At 40.2% G+C, this 26,182-nt stretch overlaps 2 protein-coding genes across 3 annotated transcripts; both read right to left on the bottom strand.

Moving 5' to 3' along the window:
- Positions 1–956: 956 nt before the first annotated feature.
- LOC309850238 (olfactory receptor 10K2-like) lies at positions 957–8,796 on the bottom strand. Of its 2 annotated transcripts, XM_082703919.1 has the most exons (3): positions 8,481–8,796; positions 1,866–2,905; positions 957–1,053 (listed from the first exon to the last, which is right to left on the bottom strand). In XM_082703919.1, exon 2 carries the CDS (start codon positions 2,844–2,846, stop codon positions 1,902–1,904), a length of 945 nt encoding a protein of 314 aa, XP_082560045.1. In that variant the 5' UTR covers positions 2,847–2,905; positions 8,481–8,796; the 3' UTR covers positions 957–1,053; positions 1,866–1,901. The 2 variants fall into 2 exon arrangements, 1 of the variants encoding a protein (XP_082560045.1); XR_014304149.1 differs by lacking the exon at positions 1,866–2,905 and having other exon boundaries at positions 8,431–8,796.
- Positions 8,797–14,088: 5,292 nt separating this feature from the next.
- Positions 14,089–15,033, bottom strand: LOC309850237 (olfactory receptor 10T2-like; the record flags this gene model as incomplete). Its single annotated transcript, XM_082703918.1, has 1 exon — positions 14,089–15,033. One exon carries the CDS (start codon positions 15,031–15,033, stop codon positions 14,089–14,091), a length of 945 nt encoding a protein of 314 aa, XP_082560044.1.
- Between the last annotated feature and the right edge of the window lie 11,149 nt (positions 15,034–26,182).

The raw sequence follows: 26,182 nt of genomic DNA, 5'->3' as shown, positions 1-26,182 counted from the left end.
AATTGTGTGTGTGTGTGTGTGTGTGTGTGTGTGTGGAAGAGGAAGGAGAGGATGTTCAGTTCTAACCCATGAGATCAGACCCAAGGTCAAATGAATTCTTTGGTCAAATTAAAAAAAAAAAAAGAGTGAGGATGAAGTGTCAGGAGAGTCATCTAACACACATGATCTTTTAACACACAGTGACCCTACACGCTTAACCAGTGTTCTGATATCTGACTCCAAGTAGCAGCGTAAACGAGTCATGAACAAGACCAGAGGGAACGGGGGAGGTTTTCCCATGCCTCCACCCCACAGTACCTATCATATGAGGATGGGAATTAGTGACACTCTCTGAGGTGAAGGCCATTTGTCTCATCCATGGGAGTCTATCTTTTCCACAGATGTCACCTGGCATAGTCTTCTGCTGCCAGAGATGAATACCTATGCATTCTACTCTCTGTTAATTAAAACGATCGTATCTTCATGAGAGGTCATGTGAAAGCACTGCAGGGACCTTCATAAAGGAAGCAGATGATGTGGGCTCAGTATCAATTCCACTCACTAGTGGGTTAGACATTTTAATCCTCTGACAGTTGGTTTCTCACCCATAAAGTATGGATCCTACTGTGTACCTCCCAGGCTGCCCAAAGTGCACATCAAGTAACAGTTTTGAAAGAGCAGCACATACTGCAGGTTTGAAGAATTAGCACCTGAAACAGACTCACAACGTGATGGCCAAAGAAACTAATGTTGCTTTAGTCTCTCCTCTCTTCAGGCCCCTCTCTTGGTAAGTCTCAAGCTTCGAAGGAATGGAAGAAGGGCAGCTGACTTCCAGTCTTGCAGACAGACTCAGCCTCCACAACACACAGGGGCTGGGAGTGAGACAACCCCTCCCCTCCCTCCTACTTCAAGCCTGGGCGGGATATGACATTGATGGGCATCGGGTGGAAGGAAAGGGAGAAATGGAGAAACAGTGATTCAGTCAGAAGACCTTTATTGCCCAGTGGATCTTGAAGGGAAGCATACAGACGAGGCAGCTTTCTGCTGGAGCGGGCACCCTGCTGGCTTTCACTCCTGCAGAAGGAAAGAAAACAAAAATGTCTAACACAAATTCTGGTCTCAAATGCACATGAGATTCTGCTGCATTCTGGTGCCCACAGAACAGAAACTGCTCTTTACATAAGAATTTATGCATAGTTAATGAAAAGGATTAAGTTAGCTGGCCTTTCTTGGCCATGCTCTGAGATTTTAGATGTTCTTTTTAACCCATGCTTCTGCGAGTGTCTTCAAGGGATTCTTTAAAAAAAAAAAAAAATTAGATTTGTATCAGTGGATAGAAAATTAGAAAAAAAAAATCAGCTCCCATAATACATTAGAAACGCATCAATGAATAACTTCTTGTACAATTTTCTTGCTTGAACTTTACTTGGATATATCTTAAGCACCAGATACCATCACACTCATGTACAAATGTTATGTAATGTAAGCCCTGTGGTCTGCCAATATCGAAAGACCGAGACTCAGGAAACTTAGATAAAGGGAGAAATATGGAGACAGGAGCTTCTTGGTTTCCTGAAACAGGTAGTCAGGGCTGTGAAGTATTTTTCAGGATTTGTTTCCCATCTGGCTGAGATTGAATGATAGTATTTGCCAGACTCTAGAATTCCGAACACAGACAAGTTTTCCTATAATAGCCATCCATTATTTTTTCCTCAACTGAAAAAAAAAAAAAAAAAAAAAAAACCTCAATGAGCAATAATGGACGTGATTGCAGCAAGATGTATTTTTTCTGAATTTTATATATGGAAATGAAGGAAATGATCTCTGTTCTTGAAAACTGTTCTCTTGCTTGATCACTTCTGCTCTGGGAGTTTTTTCTTGCACACCTTGCAATTTACTGCTTGGAGAGAGGAGGATCTTGATTAACGTTGTGGCAGGGAAATGGTTCTTTCCACAGATCTACGAAGTGCTGACCTGAATTCTTTATTTCTGAGGCTGTAAATCAGCGGGTTGAACAATGGAGTGAGGATGGTGTAGGAGACAGATATGAGAGCATCTTGGCTGGAGGAGGAGGTGGACTTGAGCCTTAAGTAGATGAAAGAGGCACAACCATAATGGATCGTGACAACAATGAGGTGGGATGCACAGGTGGAGAAAGCTTTGTACCTGCCTAATGTGGAAGGAAACTGGACTATGGCAGAGATGATGTGTATGTAAGATACCAAAATCAGTAGCAGGGGGACAACTAGGACCAATGCACAGAGCATGATGATGACAATCTGACTCGAGTGGGTATGGTGAGATGCCACTTTGATGACAGGGGCAATGTCACAGAAGAAATGATGGAGCTGATTAGAAGAGTGAAAAGGCAGATGAAATACCATGGAGGTGATAATCTGTGCAATAGTAAAGCCACAGGCACAGGCAGCGCCCACTAGTCCCACACACACCCGGGGTCCCATGAGCTCCGTGTAGCGCAGAGGGTTACAGATGGCCACATAGCGGTCATAGCCCATGGCTGCCAGCAGGAAGGAGTGAGAACAGCCAAGGAAGAGGAAGGTGAACATCTGGATGGCACAGCCCAGGAAGGAGATGGTCTTCTTCTGGGCCAGCAGGTCCACCAGCATCTTGGGTACAATGACGAATGTGTAGCAGGTCTCAGAGCAGGAGAGGACGGCAAGGAAGAAGTACATGGGGGTGTGAAGGGCTCTGTCCAGCACGATGGTGGAAATGATGATGGCATTGGTGCCCAGCGTGAACAGGTAGATGGGCAGGAAGGCTATGAAGAGCAGCCACTGCAGCCCAGCCAGAGAAGAGAAGCCAAGGAAGACGAACTCCCTCACCAGGGTCTCATTGCCCCACTCCATGGAAGGTACATCATTTGGAGACAATCCAAGAGAGGGGTAGATAGTATCAAGAAAAACCTCTGAAAATGAGTAGAATCACAAGAAATTGTTCATCATTGAATAGGTGTTAAGATCTGAGCTCTAAATTCATTAATCCCCCTCTATCCAGATTATATTTTAGACAAAAGGTGGTGCCTAAAATCAGCCAAGAGCACATCCAACTTTGCATCTCCACAATCATTCTAACAAAACAGGCAAATGGTTCTTGATGTTTCTCAGACCCAACACTCCCTTCATCTCCTCTTGCAGGATGCAGCTGTCATTCACATCCCTCAGCCCTCACTGTTTATCATGCAAACCTGGCCTTTTGGCTTGCTTGTCCTCACATGCCTGGACCCTCAGTTGCAGAGTACATGGTTTTCACACACTACATTGAGAGGTGACTTTGTCCATGATCCTCAGCATCTTCTCATTAACATTTTCCTTAAATAGTTCAACTCTTAGTTCCCATTTCTCCATAACTTGGACCTGCATTTCCCTTGCCCCTGTAGGCCACACTTCCTGGCATGGTCGTTGGCTCCACTTTTGCATACCCTTATTATGCTGACTGTTGCTTCTGGACCTTCATTCTGTTCCCCAACTGGAACAAGGTTTCCAGGATAGAATATACCTCTGCATCCTCCAGGGCCAACCTCAGAAAGCTTCCTCCTGCAGAGAGAACCCCCATCTTCCTCAGGACCCTAGTCCATTTCCATCACTTCCCTTAACTCCTACTGACACCCCATTGTGCTTGTCCTTCCTGCCACACCCACATCTCTCTTCAGTGCATCTGAAGATGCAACCCCTGATTCCAGGTAAATTTCTATAATATAAATGATATCATATTACTCCCCGCCTCAAAATTTACCTATGACTTTATATTCCAACTCTCTGTGGCTTTAAGGTCTTATTTTGGAAACCGAACTATGGGTCTGTGATCATATCAACCTTCATGGAATGCATCCTTATGCAGATATGTTTCATCTTCTTTGCCTCTACTCCTTGCTTAGGCTCCTTGTTACCCATTTTTTTATTTACAAATCTTTTACCATTATTCTAAGGCTTTAGCTAAATCTGCTTTTGGGGAACGTCCTTGATATCATCCCATAAAGAGTTGTCTCTGTTCCAAGAATTTACATATGGCATTAATCCCAGTTTACTGTGTTTACTTAATCTTGAAATATTATAATGCATTTTTCTCATCTCTCTTTTCCACTGGATTTTATGTCCTTGAGGAGAAGATGTAAATTGTATGTATCTTCAGCTGAATTCTCTTCCGTATCTAGAACCGTATTAAGTACACCTAATAGCTTCTCAATAAATAATAGTCGTATAAATAAAAAAAGCTAACTTGGCATATTGCTACTTATCTTGTGATGTCAAGAAGTCTTCCTAGAATGCTCAGAGTAAGAGAATCCTCAGTGTTCTTTCCTCCCGGGCATGAGGATTATACAAGACCAAGAATGCCTGAAGATTTCTGTACTACAAGGAACTAAGTAGTACCTTTCAAACCTAAGAGAGAAATCTCCATTTACAATAGGAATATAGCACTGAAGAGAGCATAACTGGAACTGCATGTATTCCCAACTCCTTGGACATGGGTTATTCTCTAGAGCATATGGGAATGTAAGTAAATGGGAGAGAAAATATAAGGTAGACTTTTTATCCCAATGTGTTTATCCCAATGTTAAAAAACATATCATTCAAAATTATTATCTTAACTAATACCAATAACAAAAAATAATGGCAGTGTACCCTACCCTAGCAGAGAACCCCTACATCAAGAATATCAGACGCTATGCAAGTGTTAAGCAGTGTGATTATGACAAGGCGCTGTGTGTTAGGGACATGCATAAAAATAAAACCCAGTCCAGGACCTCATGGTTTGCGGTGAGATGTTTGCAGAAGTGATTATTATAAAATAATGTGGCGACTGAAATGGCAGATTCTCACTTGCAGCTGAAAGCACCAAGGAGAAAAATCTTTTGTATATCTTTGGAAAAGAATATGTCTGTGCTTGTTTCTGGGTTTCTTTGTATCTGCAATAGAAATGTTGAACTAAAGCATTCTTGGAGAATATAATGAGACTGGGCATAACTTAGTTTCTACTTTCATCCAGATGTATAAAAGTTTAGGGAAGCACAGTTGCTGTGTTGCCCCTGATGTTTTGTGTTACCATAGTGTCATCCCCCACCCCTGTCAGACCTTCTCTTCCTCCTCCTTATTCCGCTACTTTTTTGTTCAACACGTGACAAAAGGGTCTTTATTTCCTAGAAGGCATGTTTATTCCTAGTATACTATTATCTTTCTAATTCCAGGATCCCCAATTCTTAGGACGATGAATGAATTTCCATGCTCATGTTCTCAAATTTTACCTTTATAAGCACAAGTGAAGTTGAGTAATGGAATAAAATGGGTTTTGAACTTCTACCAATTTAGGCCTTAATCCTGACTTTGGCATACTTTAGTGGTAAGATCATAAATTCCCCAAGTCCCATTGTTTCATTTGTATAGTGAGAAATGCAATTCCTGTGTCCCAGGGCGACAGTGAAGATGAACTGAAATCACGTATATGGAAGAGTCTAATTTAGTAAATAGCGAAGGCTCAGTAAACACTTTCCTTTCATTACTTTACTGTTGTTCCCTTTTCGTCAGTAACATAATGAGCATTTAACTCAGGGCAAGTCCTTGAATCGCCATTTCTGTGCTTTCCAAGGGAGGGAAAATTTAAGAGGATTATCATCCCCCTGAGGCTCTCCAAGCCTGAAGGTAATCGGGTTGTCTAAGGAGTGTTGCTCTGCACTGGAGGGAGCAAGTTTAGAACTTAAGGATGAGGCCAGCCCTTTGCTGCCTGGTTGTTCCACAGCCAGAGCCAACTGTGTAGGTTAATTACATCTGGTAGAAAGCAAAGGAGCTTTCTTACATTTTCTATTTTGTTGGGGATGGTATGAGACAAATTTAGAAAATAAATTGTATCAGTCCTAGTCACATATTAGGAATTTCTCATTCTGGATGTTTTATAGTTATCAATGATGCATATTTTGTAAATGTTTTTAGGTATCTATGTATTTAAGTATCAAACTCAACTCTTCATCAAGCTCCTAAAGAATGTTGCTCCATAATTCTCATACTTTATGATTTCATGATTTCTATTATGTTCTAAGCACCGGAAATATAAATATGAGTAAAATCACTGTCCCTTTGTTTGAGAAGAGCGAACCAAACAGCAGGCATATTGCAAGGCAAACCGTCATAAACATTATGAAAGAAGTACCAGCAAAATGTCCTGAAAATCTTGAGGAAACGACAAATAATTTCTGGAAATCTTTGAAGAGCAAATAGTATTCGAATATCACCAGTTAGCATTTTGATAAAAATATGACATTACAGGCATTATTCATGTAAACATTGTGATTGAGCTGATGGCCACTTTCCTTAGTGTTGACTAGCCCTTCAGAACAGAACCAGTGCCTGTTGTTTTGTTGTGTTAACATACAGACATTTCATATTTCCAAAGGAAATGCAGGTGTTTATACATTCATGGCTGTGAAACACTCACTTCTCCCTTTCTTCTGTTTCTGTACCGTTAACGTCACATTAAGTTCACCAACTAACCCCACCCCTAGGCTACTTCAGTTAGTTCTTAGGGGGACTTCATCCCCCCCCCACTAGTCTGTCAGTATTCATTTTGACATTTTAGGAAAGAAAAAAAATAAAATACAATTTTGTGAGAGCTTATCAACCAAAAGTTAGAACCATCTTTTAGAAATATAATGTGAACTAACATTTATTACAAGTTCGCCATATTCAGAAGAGAGTGAAAAAAAAATTATATGTATTGATCATTGGTGTTCATAATGAGCCCTGAGGTTCATATTATTTTTATTATATCCATTATAAAGATGAGAAATTTAATAACCAAAGAGTTTGAGGATATGATTCAAGTTCACACAGCCAGTAGAAGTAGCCAGTAGAACACACATACATATGTTACCGAAAAGAGGACAGCAGAATTCTGTCACTCTCCTTCCATACAAAGGTAATCAGACAGGCTTTCCGTGCCACTTCTGTTGCGGACTCAAGTCCTGACGCCACCATGTATTGGCTCTGGGACTTTGATGTATCTAAATCAATTTTCTCATCTTTATCATGGAGTTCACTCTGATAATCAGCTAACCTAACTTTCAAGCTTTCTCCAAAATAAGTGGGAAAATACTACGGCAATGGTTAAGTGTTATGCAAATATTAGTTCTGCCATTATCATTTGAGAATCAAAATCGGGCAGATGCTTCTCAATATGACTTTCATACTGCTGGGTGCACTCCACTGGTTTCAGAACGGGTTTAATAGGATAGTTTCCTTGACCAGGACAGGGAAATGTACGCTGACCTGTCCCTTATCCAGGAGGATCTCCAAAAAGTCTGAGTCATAAATGTCATGGTCACAGGAGATCTTAAACCTCTAGCCCAGCAGTCTCATCTGAAAGGTGAAGAAATTGAGCTTCAGAGAGTGCTAGGGAGACCCCGAGGCCAGAAACAACCAAGTTGATGTGTCAGCAACAGAAGAGAGGTATTTGTCTTTCAGAATGTAATTGCAATTGTGTTATCATTCTTCCCCGAGGTGTTTATTATGTAGATACTAACTTCTCTTTGTGCATCTTTGTGCACTTTCTCCCATGTCTGTTCCTGAACCCACTGGGTCTCTATGAGCTTGTGCTAGTGTTTCTGACTGACTCTGATTTTGCGTGCCTTTGGACTTCTGTGTCTTCGGGTCTATCAACTGTCATTGTCTGCAGGAACTCAGGAACTCTGAGACAACTTAGATACTGTAATCGTCTAGATGCCACACACCACAATCATTTCTGAAAAAGAATATTACTCTGGATTTGTAGATGCATACACACACACACACAAACACACACACAATGGGTTGTTATTCAGACTTTAAAAAAACAAAACAAAACAAAAGTTAAAAAAAAAAAAAGAGAAAAAATCCTGCTATTTACAAGAACATGGGCCTGGAAGAATCATGCTTAGTGAAGCACATCAGTCACAGAAAGCAAATTCCACATAGAGGAGGAAACCAAAGAGTCATACGCACAGACACAGAGCAGAATGGTGATTGTCAGGGTCAGGGCAAGTGCACAGTGGCTGTTCAGTGGGTACGGCTGCCAGCCGTGCAAGATGAACACGTTCTAGAGATCCGCTCTTCATCATCGTGCCCGTAGTTAACACTGCAGTATTATGTACTTCACATTAATGAAGAGGGTGGATCTCATGATAAGTATCCTTGCTCTAATAAACAAAAGATTTTCTGATTAAAATTGCTGAGTGCCCTCCTGAGTTAAATCAGAACAAGGACAGTGTCTATGTAAACTGAGGAAGCTCACTGAGACCGTTAATTTAGGATATGTATAAAATTATATGCATAGTTCTACTGAAATTCACTTTAAAGCGTAAACCGTCCTGGATAGCATTCTTTGGAGACCACAGCCTTACTCGTGGCCTTCTCTGCTTCTCAGTGGCACTGCACCAGCATGGGCCCATCACCCCTCTCTGTCTCTTACCTGAGATGAAAAACCATAGGTCCCACTGGGAGCTAGATGTTTGCTCTCACCTCCTGTCCGTTGTCCGCTTTCCCAGTTGGAGAGGGCGTCACTCCCAGACAGAGGTCTGTTATTCAGGCATGGACTCCCATCTGCTCTTTGTCTTCCTGAGAGGAACAGAGGCACAGAGGCTGCTGGAGACAAAAACCCAAGCTGAAGTGGAGAAAGGGGAAAGGTCAAAATGAGACAGAGGATACTGGTCTGTACTCAGGGACAGAGCCGTGATGATGATCTGGGGACTTAGACCCCGACCAAACGCACTCAGTTTCCTTCTGCCATGTTGCACCAGTTGATGGAAGTCCACAACCCACATCAGACACTGACCACAGAAGAGTCGGCACCTGTGTTGTATTTATTTGTAGCCGGCGGTTCTTAGCTGGGTCTCCTGATGCCAGACCCATCGTCATGGAGATGTTGCTCTGGGTTTAATTAACAGCTGAGTTGATTGTGAAAAATAGAAAATCAACAAATGCCAAATTGCTCAAAATTGGGGCCAGGCAAGAGGGCTCTCAGCAACTCTCGGATGCAGCATGTAAGCAATCCTAGAAAATTTCAGTAATTTTAAGTTGATTTTTCAATTTTACACATTACCAAAGGACAAAAGGGAAATTTACACAGAGAATGCATGATGATAGATGCACTATAGAACATGTTGGCTTAGCTTTAAATGGGCTTTTGTACTTAAAATTAGAGAAGCCCTTCCTGTCAGGCTAGAGGGTGGATTCAGCAATGTTGCTTTTTATAGTGAAGGCCCTGGTGGGAGTGAGCTGAAAAGAGACACAGTTCACCACCCAAACTGCATTTTTCCTACCTTTTTCCTCCATTACCCAGAAACAAATACAGTGTACTGTTGTGCAAAGGGGACATGATATCAGTGTGTGCAGAGAGTTGGGTAGATCAGTGGTCACAGACAGCATTACCTGATGATACAAACGTCCTCTCAGTTTGCACAACAGTACCATCGCTTATTTTCTAATCTCCAAAATTTCTGGTTTCCCCTTGTCTCGTGGCCACATGAGGCATGAATGTGATTCAGCATCACTTTCCATCCATATGTGGACGGATGTTGAAAACCCCTAACAATGAGATGGCACAAAGTAGGAACTCATCAAGTATCAGTAGATAAAGAAAAAATGACACAAAACAGAGCAAAAGGGAGCATCAGAACTCATGCCCATGAAGAAGGAAATAAGAAGAGTGAATTTAATGGATTGAATTGGAATGCTGAACTTTGTTCTGTTACTGATGCCCATCGCTCACTTCTACTACTTGATCAAGGTATTATGGGCCTGTGAAAAGCTGTGTATATTTAATGTAGGCATCTCGATGAGCTTGGGGATAAGTACACACCCATAAACCATCACCACCACCAAGCCCATAGACCTATGCATCAGCTCCCAAAATTTCCTCCCATCACTATTACTGTCATTGTTCTTTTCACCATTTTGTGTTAAGATGGCAAGCATAAGATCTACCCTCCTAGCCAATCTGCAGTATGCAGTATTGTATTGTTAGCTGTAGTACTGTGTGGTATGGTAGATCTCCAGAACTCATCTTCCATAACTGAAATTTTGTACCCTTGACCGACATCTCCTCATTTTCACCTCCCCGTAGCCCAGGGCTACCACCATTTATTTTCCATTCTCTTCTATGAGTTTGTGCTATTTTTGATTCCCCTTATCAGGACCTTGTGTAGTATTAGTCCTTCTGTGACTGGTTTATTCCATGTATCATAATGTCCTCCAGGCTCATCTGACCAGGGACAGGGCTTCCTTCCTTCTAAGGCTGAGTAAGATTCCATTGTATGTATATACCACATTTTCTTTATCCATTCATCCTTCCTGTGGGCCTTTAGTTGGGTATCTCTTTGATCTCCTGATTCTGATTCCCCTGGATAAATACTCAGAAATGGGGTTGATGGATCATACGATCGTTGTATTTTTAATTTTTTTAAGGAAACTCCATTCTGCTTTTCATAATGGCTCCATTATGAATGGCTCCACCAAGTGCAATTTCACCAACAGGGTGCCTGAGTTCCCTTTTCCCCACCTCCTTGGCAATACTTACCTTTTTTGTCTTTAATAAAATTCATTCTTTTAAACAATAAGTCTACATGTGAGCTGATACCTCATTGTGCTTTTAATTTACATTTTTCTAATGATAAGTGATGTTGAGCAATTTTTCAGATGTCTGTTCACTTTTTGTTTGTCTTCAACCTTGGAAATAGATAGTTTCTTCAATAAAGGTGTTGGAAAAAAACAGATATCTCCATACAAAAGAATGACATTGGACACATACATTACACTATACATATCAATCAACACAAAATAGATTAAATACTTAAACATAAGACCTGAAACTATAAACTTCTCAAAGAGAACAGAGGGAATGTTATCTTGATAGTGGTCTTGACAATAATTATTTTGATATGACACCAGAAGCACAAGCAACAAAAGCAAACATCAAAGATATCAAACGCAAAAGCTTCTGAACAGCAAAGAAGCAATCCACAAATGAAAAGATAATTTTTAAAGGAGAAAAAATTTGCAAAGCATGTGTTTGATAAGAGGTTAATATCTAAAATACATAAAGAACTCATACATTTCAAAAGCAAAACAACAACAACCATAACAAAGAACCAAAAACCAAATAACTTGATTAAGCAAAGGGTAAATGGCCTGAGGAGACATTTCTCCAAAGAAGATATACAAATGGCCACCCTTACTACCTTCATTTTTTCCCAATTTTGCCCTCAGTCTCATCCAATTGCTTTCCTTTAATGTTTCCGGGGAGAGCAGGTGACATGTACTATGTCAGTTAGCCAGTGGGTTTCCTCTGCTTGAGGGTTTGGTTCAGGATGGGCATGTGGTCCAAATCTGGACCATCAGAAACAGAAAAATCCAGTGTCTTAACTTCTGTTTTCACATTTGAAGAAGTGACTTCTCTCTTCCTTTAGACTGGATTGTGTGAGCTGGAGTTGTCAGAGACTGTTGAGTTTAAGCTAAAAACTTAAGCCAAGACTGAAGAAGCAGAGCTTTGAGACACATCTCAAGGACTCTGTGAGGATGACTGTTGGAACTCTACATCAACCTGTGCCCAAAACCATGGCCAGAGTGGATTTTGCAGCTTACCTGAGCCAATAGGTTTAGTTTCCATTAATACCAGTTTGAGTTGGATTACTTTTAATTTGTAACCAAGGAATCTTAAATTATAAGACCTTATCACCTTCCAGGATGGATTAGAGATGATTTAAGTATGTGCTGTGTAGGCAAGTATAAATGTATTAACATATAAGAAATTAGGATGAAAGTAAAGTAATAATATAGCAAGGTGATTTTGGAAGGGGTCATTAAGGAGTCCTTTGGAAGGAGGGTATAGAAATGTGTACCCTGCAGCCAAATACATGTATTAAATTCAGTTTCAAAATTATGCATCAAAATTTACACTGGGTAATTCAAGAGACAATGAAAACAGTTAAGCGTCATGTTGTTCACAGACCTAATAATGTGGGGATGTGATTTCCAATATAGAAGAATCGATCACATTAATGAAGCCAGAGATCATGATTGGATACCTAATCAGAAAAGAAGAAGATTTGCAAAACAATGTGACCGTATCCCACCTTAAGCACCAGGCTTACAGCTTCAATGGAAGACACACGTCTATTTACTTGCTCTCAGCCCACCCAGGCTATGAGTCTGGACGAAGACACTCCAGACCCTCTCCCGGTGCAGTTCCCACTGAGCAGCCTCTTCAAGTCCTCCTGAATGAAGGATGACAAAAGGCAACATCCCTGCCTACTCGCTGTCTCTCTTTGTCCTTCTGTACAGCAGATGCCAGTGTGGCACCTCCCGCTCCCCTTCACCCATGCTGCCCATTCCCCGCACCTCCCACCCACAAGAGCATGCATTTTTCAATATTTTAGAAAACAGATTGCTTGACCTTAACATTTAATTCTAATATCCATCTGGAATCGATTACATGTGTGATATGAGATAAAGGTACATTCTCTGTTTCTCCTGTGGATATCCATTGATGCTGCACTATTTTTGTAAAGATTTTCTTTCATTTCAAAAATGAGAGATGCACTTGAGCCCAGTGTCACCTTTGCCATAACCAGATGAATATAGGTATATTGGATTATTTCTGAGTGATCTTTTCTCTTTCATTGTTCAAGGTTTCTATTTTTGCACCAGCATTGCTTTATCTTTTTTTATATTGGAAATGTAAGTACTCTACACTAGTGCTTTTCATTAAAAAAAAATAATAATTATTGTGCTATGTTAGTCACCAAAAAGTACATCATTAGTTTTTTTGTTAATTTTTTATTTTTTATAAACATATATTTTTATCCCCAGGGGTACAGGTCTGTGAATCACCAGGTTTACACACTTCACAGCACTCACCAAAGCACACACCCTCCCCAATGTCCATAATCCCACCCCCTTCTCCCACTTCCAAAAAACAAACAAACAAACAAAAACAAACAAACAAACAAACAAATAAACAAAAAACCCACTGAAAATTTAGGAGAAAAATCCATTCAGTTTCATGATAATTTATATTTACAGGTAAATTAGAAGATTTCAATGAACTACATTTTATCATCATTTATTAACTGAACAAAATTTTTTTGAAAGCCTAGTGGGTGCTCAAGTGAAAGGTTGAGAAATGAATATTTATGAAGTTATTATATAAATTATTATTGAAATGCAGCTTTAACAAAATCCAGAGTACTCAGTGGAATATGTATGAGATACTGAAATAGCTAATTGAAATTTGGTTACTTATTATAATGGTCATGAAAGAAAGAGCGCTCTTCACATACAACACTATTTACTCCTATTTACACAGTACTAGGTGTATCAACAGAATTCAAGTAGTCAACTTACTTTGCCACTCTATCTGACGTTTGGTACAATCCTAGTTTATAGAAGAAAGAAGGAAGATGGAGGGGATATGAAAGGGAACAATATTTTGCAATCCTTAAGCCTTTGATCAGGCAAGCATGGGATTACTTCGCATCTACTAATTTACTGAGTTCTTAAAATGCTCCACTGAAGAGGTATTGGCAGTCTCCTGTTATGCATAACTGACCACAAGAGAGGTTGACCCTGGCTTATGGCATTTAGCTGGATTCAAACCCAAGGTTTCTGTGAGTCCAACAGTCTGTATGTCTTCTCTACCATCAGTCTTTTGGAACTTGAATTATTTCCTCCTTTATCCATAAGTGAATTAATTCTTCTGAAATATAGTCCATTTATTATAAATATTTCTTTGTAAACCTCAAAATATACAAAAAAGCATTCTGGAACTTTAAATTCCTTCTCCATGGTGTCCTTCATTGTGAGAAGAGTGTCGATGGGATAGACATTCTCAAAAGGATAATGTGTCATTTGTAGCTCAGCAGAGAAAACCTACATTTCCAGTGCATGAAAATAGCATAACTTGAGTACTTGAGAGTTCCCATATTCACACACCTTTCTGGGGGCCAATGGGTATAACCTCCACAGCTGATACAGGCTAACCACAAAGAAACACTTCCCAGTTAAAGGAGTCAAGGTAACCTGAAGTCCTCATTTCCTTCATGAATAAAACTCTCCGGATTTACCAAGTCACTCATACAGTTTTGGCGGATGAATACCTGCTGAGAACCTTACTCAAGGCAGTCTTCACTTCTTTATTTCTCAGTGTGTAGACAAGGGGGTTGAGCAGTGGTGTGATCACAGTGTAGGTCACTGCCACAAGACGGTCCTTATCCGAAGAGTAGAGGGATGTGGGCCTCAAGTAGATGAAGGATGCACAGCCATAGTGGACGATGACCACCGTGAGGTGGGAGGCACAGGTGGCAAAGGCCTTCCGCTGTCCCTCGGCTGATGCAATCTTGAGGATGGTGGAGACAATGAAGACATAAGAGATGAAGATCAGCACAAAGGGGACTAGCAAGACCAGAATGCTGAGGAAAAAGATGACCATCTCCTTCAGGTTGGTGTCAGTACAACCTAGTTTTATGACTGGGGAAATATCACAGAAAAAGTGGTTGATCTGATTGGAGGCACAGAAGGGCACAGTAAACACCAAGACATTGACAACCACAGAGATCAGGAAGCCACAGCAGCTGGAGGCTAGAACTAGCTGCACACAGGTGGCTCGACTGACAACAAGTGTGTAGTTGAGAGGGTTGCAGATGGCGACATAGCGATCATAGCCCATTACAGCAATTAGAAAACAGTTGGTACAAGCCAAGCCCACAAAGAAGTAGAGCTGAGCAGCACACCCAGAAAAAGAAATAGTCTGGCTGGTGGAAAGCAGGTTGGTTAGCATTTTGGGTACAATGACCAAGGTGTAGCAGGTTTCAGAGCAGGAGAGGACAAAGAGAAAGAAGTACATAGGGGTGTGTAAGGTCCTGTCCAGACGGATGACAGTCATGATGGTGGCATTGGCCATCAGAGTGGTCAGGTAAACTAGGAAGAAGATGAAGAAGAGAAGGACCTGCAGGTCCCCCAGGTTTGAGAAGCCTAGAAGGACGAATTCAGTGATCATGCTCCGGTTCTGTCTTGTCATTGGTCAGTGCGAACCAGATCCAGACTTCCTGAAATTGTGAACAGAGAGAATCGGACAAAAGGGAAATGCCCTGAGGAGGCCATATTTGTGCTTCTGCTTGAAGTTGAAATACTGGTTTGAAGAAACAAGTAGCTAATTCTTAAGCACAGTGATCATAGGATGGAGGAGAGTGGTAGGCAGGAGCACAAGTGACCTAAGATATGTCCTAATGCAAGGACACCTGAAGTTCCATGCACAGTATGCCAAACTAAGAAGTGATTTAGAGCTCACCTCACCTAATCCTGTCATTGTATGGAAAAAGAAATTCAGGCATAAAACGATCAGGCCATTTACTTAACCCATGTGAGAGCAACAGCCCTCAGAAATCACTCACCTAAAAAGCATTCTTATGACTGTTTCAGAAAAAAAAAAAAAAGCCAAAAACCAGTGAAAAGTGTTCTATCCAGCCCTTTCTATGTTTGCCTCAAGTAGTGTTTGCTTAGATCTAATGAAGTAATTTTTATTACTATTATTTAAGGTGTGGAGAGTTATTTCTGGTAGTCAGTTGGAAAGCCTTTGGGATGGGCATAGAATGATCCCACATATTGGGGTTTTCCTTGCCATGATTGCATGGAAATTTGAGATTGGGAGGCTACGTAGGGCTTCAACTCAGTGCAGAGGGTGATGAGATGTCCACTCCTCTGGAATGTTCTAAGAACAACTCTTCCCATTATATGTGGGAAGATCTGTCATTTGATTTGAGAGCACATAGCACTGCAACCTTCTGTCTGGGCTGAGACCACCAGACAATCCTCATATTAGAAGCTGCTCAGGAATCTCCTTCCTCAATTTTCATCCAATTCTGTGAACTTTCTGTATAGACCTGGGATATATGATATAGACCTAGTTCCCACAGTCAAGATCCAGTTGGAAGAAATCCTCAGACATAACACAGGCCAGTTTTTTGCTTGGTGTCTTGAGTGTGGAGAACCTTTCTAGTCAGAGATGAGCCTGATATGCCTGTACTCACCCAGCCCTAGCTCTGGAAGTGTCCCCTGAAGACACCTGCAAGGGGTTCCTTTCCATCAGTGACAACCCTTTAGTTACGGAAGTGGTGGTCGTATCCACTTACCAGTCTCATTTTTCTTTTAACACTCTTAGTTCCCTCATTATTTCTCATGACGTTGTTTCTGCAAGTCTCTGTCCTGATTGTTGCCTCAGGTGTTTTACTTCTGGCCTCAGCTTTAGGGATGTGGCTTGTCAATGACCATCACATTTCATAAATTACATCCCTCTGTCTTTACAATTAACATTACATTCCCTTTCCTACATTTCTTCATCGCCCGCAGTTAACTTTCATCCCTGCCACAAAACCCCAGCTGAACACTGGTCTCCTGAAAGGTGATCGGTGAGTCGCTCTAAGGCTGTGAGTACCATGAGTGTCTACTTCTCTGTCAGTTTGTTCCAGAGCCATGTGTTGGAACAGAAGCAGAGAAAGGCCAGCATGGACACAATGCTTCACTGTGGGGCTGGGACCGAGGCTCTGACACAGACCAGCTTTATGACCCTGTGGAAATCACTTCTTTGAGCCTCAGGCTTTCATGTGAAAAGGCAATAATATGACAGAAACCACTTCAGGAGCACCGAACGCTCACACAAGTCCTTGCCTGACTCAGAGTGAATTTCCAGGATGGGTGAGCTACAGCTGACCCTCAAATTACAAGTCAGGAAACTGAGGCCCAGGGAGGGAACGTGTAAAGTTCTGGGCTATGTATCAGTTTAGCGGCAGAGGTGAGACTGGTTCCCACATACCTGAAACTCTCCCATCCTGGGCTCTGTCTTCCACTGACGGGGTCCTCCTCCTGAGATGTCCTCTGTGCTGTGTGCTTACACACCAGTGCTGGAGGAAGCAGATGGGTCTGCCCTGCTCCCTCGCCTTACCCACCTTCACTGTGTCACCCAAGGTTTCCTTCTGTCCTGTCCTTCTGGGTGTTTCCTCCTGTTTCCTGGTTCAGGTCTGTTTTAGAAATAGCTGACTGTTTTCTGCTCTTGACCCATCTCTCCCTTTGCTTTCTTCGCATTCAGATGGCACAACTTGTCCACCGGACCATTGGGTCTCTGCTCCCTGTGTCTTCCCCGGATCCTGACGCTCTGACCCACTTCAGCTGAGCATGGTGTCCACCGGCAGTTCTGCCTCTGAGTCTTACCTGGGGGGCCAGGACTTCTGTAGACTGCTTGACAGAGGGCACCGCTGAGAGCACAGTCTTGTGTGACAGCCACAACGCAAAGGGAACACTTACATTTAGAGGCAGAGTTCCTGCCCAGCCCCAGGTTTCCTTCTGCGCCCTGTCACAGTAGAAAGGGACCGACAAACAGGCAAACTCTGTAGGAATATCAGACAGTAAGTTCTTCCTAGAATTAACCATGGGGCATTCAGGGGCTATGAACCTTTAAAGAGGAAAGAAAGCTCGGTTTGCTGGCTGGGCTGGAGCAAGTGGACAGCCTGGATCTCACCAGCCCTGTGCTCCTGGAGGCGGACGTGCCAGCGACATCCCTGGGTCTTATAGATGCAGGTTCTCCAGGGGATTGAGGCCTCGGAGGGAAGTGCTTTTTGGATTCTGGGCATGAAAAACTCGAGATAAAAAGAATCAAATAAATTCTGTACTTTACTTGATCTGTGTAGAGGATGGATTGCTTTGACCCCTGCGATTCCCCCTCCCCCCCACAGGTCATTCATTTTGGCTCAAGTTTCCACTTGCTGAATGAAGTAAGGGACTGTAACTCCCTTTATCATTGGCCTCATAGATTCTGCATATAGATTAACTGTTTTGGGGGATTACATGAACGCCTCCTTTGACAAACATCATGGTTTCCTCCACTTTCAAGTGTGCTAGTTGAAGAAACCAGATCATTTTTTTCTGCATCTCTCCTGCTTCATGCATCTCTGCTACGCTTGCCTTCCTAGGGGGCACAAATTCTAAATGTTCCACATTTCTCTGTTAGCCTCATCTTTTCAAGGACATGAGTTAACTCAGACACTCGACTGTGCATCTGTCAATTCATTAGTCATTTAATCATTATGCATTGAGAACCAGTGTCATTCCGGGCACTGTGGTGATTGCCTTGTGGGGCGGGCTTCAGAAAGAGGAGGGAGGACATAGCCCATGATGGTGGTGGTTCCTGGGCCACATACACACGAGCCTCCTGCAGTGCATGGGAAGATGCCTGTCGTTGGATTTCCCCGGGGTCCTCTGGAGGAGAAGTACTTGGGATGGGGTCTGGGAATATTCTGAACTTGGTTCAAGTGATTTCTTCTCTTAGCATGTTTACAAGGACCACCTTCTGTTCAAAGAGAGTGTGGTATTTAGAAAGGGAGATGGGAAAATAAGGTAAGGAGGCTACGACTGAGGCCCACTAAAGATGCTGCAGCGTTACCCACGCTCAGGGTCCAAACAGTGGTTCTCAAACTCCTCACATTACCCTAAAACATCTCTCCCTGCCAATAGGATGTCTCCTCCTAAGGGATTCAGGATTCTTGTGCTATGTAAGGAGGGATGGGATCATAGATTTCTTTCTTGTGTTTTAATTTTTCATTCTGAGAAATATAAGGTCCTCATTGATGGATGTGTGCTATGGGCCAATAGAAAAATGAGTCTCGTCAGTATTCATCTGCTTTCTAAGGAGGAGGACGCAGAAACTTTAAGGAGTTGTTTAAACTGATAGGTCATTTTAGAGAAAGAGCAAAGGGCTGCTTTGTCAAGACTTCCTTGCTCCTCACTTCCCTCCCGTAGCTCTGATATCAAGAGCAGCTTTGTGCGCACCTACTAGGCACCCCCAGTATGCACTCACCAGTGCAAACAGCTTGTGAAAAGCTCGTGGTTCAGACCATGCTGTGTGCACTTTCAGAAGGAATCCAGGGAGAGCACAATGGTCCTGCTGGCTGAGGAGTGTAAATCGGCCTAAAGTGAAGAAGCTTGAAGAGGTAAAGGAGCTGTGCTCTGCCCGCGGAATCCCAGGGAGGCCGGCCAGTTCAGGGAGAGTGTAGCCACCCTGTCACCGCACAAGACTGTTACACTATTACCGACTCGATCCCCTATGTTGTGCTTTTCATCCTCCTGACTTGTTTATCATGGGATGTTTGTGTCTCTTAAATCCCTTCACCGATATTGCCGACCCCCACCCCCATCCTCTGGCAACCACCCGTATATTGTCTGTGTTCATGTGTCAGTTTCTGTTTCTTTTAGTTTGTTTGTTAGTTAGTTTAGTTTTGTTTTGTTTAAGATTCCACATATTAAATAATTAATTTTTTAAAATCACACACAATGAGCACAATTTAGATACAGATGAACCAGAGACAAAGACATGCTTTAGAGCATAACTATCCCAGTTATAAGGCAAAAGACTAAGCCCATGAATCAATGGGACAGAATGAATAATATGGAGATAGTACCATGCATTTATTGCCAATCAGTTTTCAGCAATGATGTTAATGCTTTATAATGAAGAAAGTGTAGTCCTTTCAATGTACTGTGATTTCCATACTGGATGCACATATTAAAAAATACAAATCTTGACTTTTACCAAAAGTCATGCACAATTTAACTAGAAATGTCAAATGCTATAACAATTTTCAGAAAAAAAAAACAGAAAAACTGCAACTCGGAGTGCAAATATTTATTAAACAGGAGGCAGAGAACATGAAGTATAAAAAGAAAAAGGTGATAAATTGAACTTCATAAACATTAGAATTGTTGCTGTTCTAAAGTTAGATAATGTTGATGAGTGCACAATTCTGATTATGCAGACAACTATTGAATGGTATACTTTAAAATGTAAATAAATGTTTGCAAGTTATGTTTCATTAAAACTATTATAATGAAGCCATAATTAATAAAATTAAAAGGAGTAGGAGAACGCATTTGCAAAAGTTATACCTAGTAAAAAACTTGTATACAGCATACAGAACTATGTCTCGCAAAGGAAAACAAGGAAGATAAACCTGTTAATGAAAATATCATCAAAGCTTTGTACACAAACTTAATTAACAAGAAATTACAACTAGCCAAAAACACCTGAAAGACTGCCCAACATACTAAGTCTTCAAGTAAATGCATAATAAAAGTACTGTGAGATGTCACCATCCATGTGGGATAATGACAAGATGGGCAGTAAATGCCACAGTGAGGATGTGGGAGTGCAGGATCCCTCCTACATTGCTGGTGGAAATTAGTTACCATACAACCTTTCTGGAAAACAGTCTGCCCATTTATAAGCAGTTAAGTTGACCTCTACCAGACGGCACAGCCATTGCTTTCATAGATACCAAAGATAAATGAGTATCTATATCTCCAATGAATTGGAGACTCATTTCATAATCATTTTATTCGGATTAGCCTCAAAGTGGAAATAATCAAAATGTCCCCGAACAGTTCAACAGATGAATAAATTGTGGTATATTTCTAAATGGAATGTTATTAAGCAATAAACAGAAAGTTGATGAATGTAACAACATGAGTAAATCTCAAAAACTATGCTCAGTGAAAGAAGTAAGACATACAAATGAACATACTCTGATTTCACTTGTATGGAATTATGGAAAAGATCAAGCCATTCAACCAGAAGCAAGATTAGTATTTTTCTGGGGACAGGGCTGGGGGAGGTCAACCACAAATGGATAGAAAGACCTTTGGGAAGTTGTAGAAACATTCTATAACTTGACTGGGTGGCTGTCACTTGGATGTATACATTTTTTCCAAACTCACCAAACTGTATCTGATGAGTGATGCTCAGGAAATCCAAAAGCCAAGGGTAAAAGCTTCTATCTACCACTTGGCAAGTGCTTGCATAACATGCTTCCAGAAAAATCTCTTTCTCTTCCATTATCTGTGCACTTCTAAATATATCTCAAATTTTCCTGGCAAGTGAAGGGATTTAGGAGAGCCTCCTCTGCCACTCTGCAAGATGTGACACTTTGGTATGTGGGTTACTTTGATTTGAAGGCACTTGAGAACCTGTGGGCTCAAGACAAACTTTTGTCCTCCCTTAACCACACAGAATAATCTAAATTGGTTTTTTTCCCCAAAATATAGTTTATTAGCAGACAAATTTTATCTGAGTGACCCATTGACATGGTAGGACAAACATCTAATTACCATACATCTGCTCTTTTTATCACCCAATGAAGTCCATTCTTTTCCTCTGAAACCCAGAACCCTACCCACTCTTCTTAGGTCAGAATGACCCACATACCTCATTTTGCCTATGTTTGGAATTCCTTATGTCTATGCAGATTCTCCATATCTACACCTATTAATTTTAATTGATTTTCTCCTGTTAATCTGTCTTATGTCCACTTCTGAATCCAGTTAGAAGGATCTTTCAGGAATTGTTTCTCCCTGACACAAGGAAACTGTAAAGACTCCAGGATTTTGAGGATTTCTGTCCTTATAGAAGAGTACAGTAAAGAGAATCAGAGAAGTATAAGTATGCTATCAAGTGTCAACAAAATATAACCAGCACGGTTTCCCCATTTGGATATTCAACATCCATACATACCCGTCTTTTCATGTTTACATTCTGAAATGATAGTAACTAATTTGATGCAAGTCTTACACAAAGAGTGCCCCCATTATCTTTATAAAAGGGAAACACAGAGTGTCACAGGTTAAATATTCCTTGATGGTCTTTCCATAAGAATTGAATTATGATGTTTACCACCAGCAAGATACCTTATATAAACCAGCATATCAAAAGAGGAGGGAAATGGTTAACATACACAAATATATAAATAATTAAGCAAACAAGAAAATAAAACACAGCTACTATAATCCTCATTTCTGGAATTCATTACAAGACTATCGTAGTTATTAAAAAAAATAAAAAAATTAAAAAAAGACTATCGTAGTTATTTATGATTGTTTTCTTTCACCTAGTGAACATTCTTGTGAACCTCGTTAGCACCTCAAAATTTCCTACAGAATTGGGTAGCTTTGCCTAAATAGGTTGTTTCAATCAAAATTTGCCTTTGTATATGAAGTAATAAAAGACATATTGCCACTTCTTTTAGATTCCACACAAACTCTTCACTACCCTGTAATAGTGACTCTTTTTTCCTTAAAGAAATAGTACTCACAAAAGAACACAGCAAGAGAGGAAGAAAGGAAGGAAGAAACCAGCTTCAAAACAGTCAGAAAACAATGAATCAAAGGGCAAGAGTAAGTCTTTTCCTAGTCACTTTAAATTTCCATGGAATAAATCATCCAACAGAAGACAGAGCTGCTGAATGAATTGAAAAACAAAAACAAAAACAAAAAACAAAAAACAAAAAAACAGACAAACAAAAAAACAACAACCAACAATATCCTACCTATAAGAGACTTGCTTTTGCTTTTAGGACATGCACAGGTAAAAGTGAAGGGATAGAAAAAGATTCCATGAAAATGATAACCAAGAAAAGGACAGAGATTGCTCTTCATATCAGAAAGGACATATAAGAAGGCAACCCACAGAATGGGAGAATATATTTGCAAATGACAGTATAGACAAAAGGTTGATAACCAGGATCTATAAAGAACTCCTCAAACTTAACATACACAAAACAGACAATCATATCAAAAAATGGGCGGAAGATATGAACAGACACTTCTCCAATAAAGACATACAAATGGTTATCAGACACATGAAAAAATGTTCATCATCACTAGCCATCAGGGAGATTCAAATTAAAACCACATTGAGATATCACCTTATACCAGTTAGAATGGCCAAAATTAGCAAGACAGGAAACAACATGTGTTGGAGAGAATGTGGAGAAAGGGGAAACCTCTTACACTGTTGGTGGGAATGCAAGTTGGTGCAGCCACTTTGGAGAACAGTGTGAAGATTCCTCAAGAAATTAAAAAATAGAACTTCTCTATGACCCTGCAATTGCACTACTGGGTATTTACCCCAGAGATACAGATGTAGTGAAATAAAGGGCCATCTGTACCCCAATGTTTATAGCAGCAATGGCTACAGTCACCAAACTGTGGAAAGAACCAAGATGCCCTTCAACAGAGGAATGGATAAGGAAGATGTGGACCATATACACTATGGAGTAGGATGCCTCCATTAGAAAGGATGAATGCCCAATTTTTGTAGCAACATGGATGGGACTGGAAGAGATGATGCTGAGTGAAATAAGTCAAGCAGAGAGAGTCAATTATCATATGGTTTCACTTATTTGTGGAGCATAACAAATAGCATGGAGGAAGGACAAGGGGAGTTAGAGAGGAGAAGGGAGTTGGGGGAAATTGGAAGGGGAGGTGAACCATGAGAGACTATGGACTCTGAAAAACAATCTGAGGGTTTTGAAGCAGCGGGAGTGGGAGGTTGGGGGAACCAGGTGGTGGGTATTATAGAGGGCACGGATTGCGTAGAGCACTGGGTGTGGTACAAAAACAATGAATACTGTTATGCTGAAAATAAATTTTAAAAAAATCTTGCAAGAGACAAACATCATTGTATAATGATAAAAGTGTCAATTTAACAGGATGGTATAACAATATAAATATATATGCATCTTACATCAAATCACCTAAACATATAAAACAAATATTGACAGATCTGAAGGGAAAACAGACAGTAATCAAATAATAGTAGGAGACTTCAATATCCCACCCTCTATAAAAAGAGCATACAGACAGAAACTTGGTAAAGAAACAGAAGAATGGAACAACAGTATAGAACAAATAGATCTAACAGACATACACAGAACTTCCAACACAATACCAGAAGAATACACTTTCTTTTCAAGTGCACATGAAACATCCTCTCAGATAGATCACTTGTTAGGTCACAAAACAAGTCTTAACAAATTCAAGAGCAAAATCATTCAAAGTATTTTTTCTGACTACAATAGAATGAAACCAGAAATCAGTAACAGTAAAAAAAAAGGAAGAGAGAGAGAAAATTCACTAATATGGAAACTAAACAGTACACACTCCTAATCATTGTGTCAAGGAGGAACTCAAAAGGGAATTTAAAAAAAATATCTTGAGACAAACAAAAATGAAAATACAATATAGTAAGATGTATGGGATACAGTAAAAGCAGCATTAAGAGGAAAGTTTATAGCCATTAATACTTTTTTTTTTAATTTCTTTTCAGCATAACAGTATTCACTGTTTTTGCACCACACCTAGCGCTCCATGCAATACATGCCCTCTCTAATACCCACCACCTTGTTCCCCCAACTTCCTACCCCCAACCCCTTCAAGACACTCAGGTTGTGTGACCATTCCTGATTGAGCCCTGTGAGTCTACTCCGTCTTCCAAGTAAGGTGCTGTGCCCACTCCCCAGCACCAACCATGTGTGAGTCTGGGAATCAGTGGGAGAGGAGTTGGACACCCCTCCTTCCATTACACCCTGAATGACTGACACATACAAGGTTGAGTTTTACAGTTCAGAGGCATTATTTCTCAAGAGTGTTGCCTCTGACAGGAAACACAAAACTGGAAATTGAGGCTTGCCTTTGGCCATTTCAGTCTACTTTGTTCTACTGTACAGGTGATCTGCAGGCAAAATGGGTCTTGTTACACTAGCTAGAGTAATTGTCCTATTTTTTTGTGATTGCTACAGCATTGATTTTACTTTTCTGACAAACCTCCTTGATATAAGAATTTAAATTTAACTTATAGTTGTATATCTACAGATAGATGATTTTTGTGACTGTGCTATAGTTGTGTATCTACAGATAGATAATTTTTGTACCCTTTAGCATGAGGAACACAGCTAAATCTTTCAATGAATATGCAGATTTTTGAAAGGTACATTATTTTAAGTTTTTAGATTTTCAGGTCCAGAGGTTATGTATCATTTGTTTTCCATCCAAGTATATTGACTGCCTTGATGATTGAGCCAATAGATTTTTTTTCCCTCTCTTTAAAACATTCCAATTATTTTCATTTTTTATTTTAAACTGTTTTCCAACTTGAGATTCAGACAGTTCAAGGTATTCAAATCAATCAACGTGGTAGACTGTGCTAACAGAAGGAGAGAAAAAAAATTAAAATGACCAGAATAAAAATGCAAAAAAATCATTTGATAACATACACCATCCTATTCATGATTAAAACTCTTAACAAATTGGGTAGATAGGAATTTGTTTGACAGAATAAGGGCCATATATGAAAAACCCACAGCTATATTATAATTATTGATGAATGAATAGGTAGAGAAATTGTATTTATATATATAAATATATGTTTTATATAAATATGTAACATACATATATGTATATATACATATGTGTGTGTGTGTGTGTGTGTGTGTGTGTATATAATATTACCCAATAATGAGAAAGAGGGAAATTCTCCCATTTGTGACGACATGTACATGAATCTGGAGGACACTGTGCTGAGTGAAAAAAGACATCCACAAAAAAAAAAAAACACATAATCATGTGGAATCAAAAAAGGCAAATTCATAAAAGCAGAGACTAGAATGGTGGCAGCTAGGGTTGGAGGGAGGCGAAATGCAGTGATGGCCATTAGGGAGAACAAGGGAGAGAAAAAGTTTGGTTACAAAGAATGGATAAGTCCCAGAGGTCTAATGTATAGCATGGTAACTATATACAGTAACTCTGTATTGTATAGTTTAAATTTGTTGAGTCCGTTGATCACTAGTGTTGTCCCCTCACACACATATCACAACTTAGTGATGTGATTGGTATGATAAATAGTTTTATTGTAATAATCATTTCACAATACATACATATATGAAACATCACATTATATGCCTTAAATATGTGCAACTTTTGTGAAGTTATAAAACATTTTAAAATAAAAAATGAAAATAATTGGAATGTTTTAAAGAGAGGGAAAAAAAATCTATTGGCTCAATCATCAAGGCAGTCAATATACTTGGATGGAAAACAAATGATACATAACCTCTGGACCTGAAAATCTAAAAACTTAAAATAATGTACCTTTCAAAAATCTGCATATTCATTGAAAGATTTAGCTGTGTTCCTCATGCTAAAGGGTACAAAAATTATCTATCTGTAGATACACAACTATAGCACAGTCACAAAAATCATCTATCTGTAGATATACAACTATAAGTTAAATTTAAATTCTTATATCAAGGAGGTTTGTCAGAAAAGTAAAATCAATGCTGTAGCAATCACAA

This window comes from Mustela nivalis, assembly GCF_964662115.1.
Source record: "Mustela nivalis genome assembly, chromosome: 16".
Classification (NCBI taxonomy): Eukaryota; Metazoa; Chordata; class Mammalia; order Carnivora; family Mustelidae; genus Mustela; species Mustela nivalis.
Note: the sequence above shows the minus strand (reverse complement) of the source record. Positions and strands in the feature narration are given on the sequence as shown.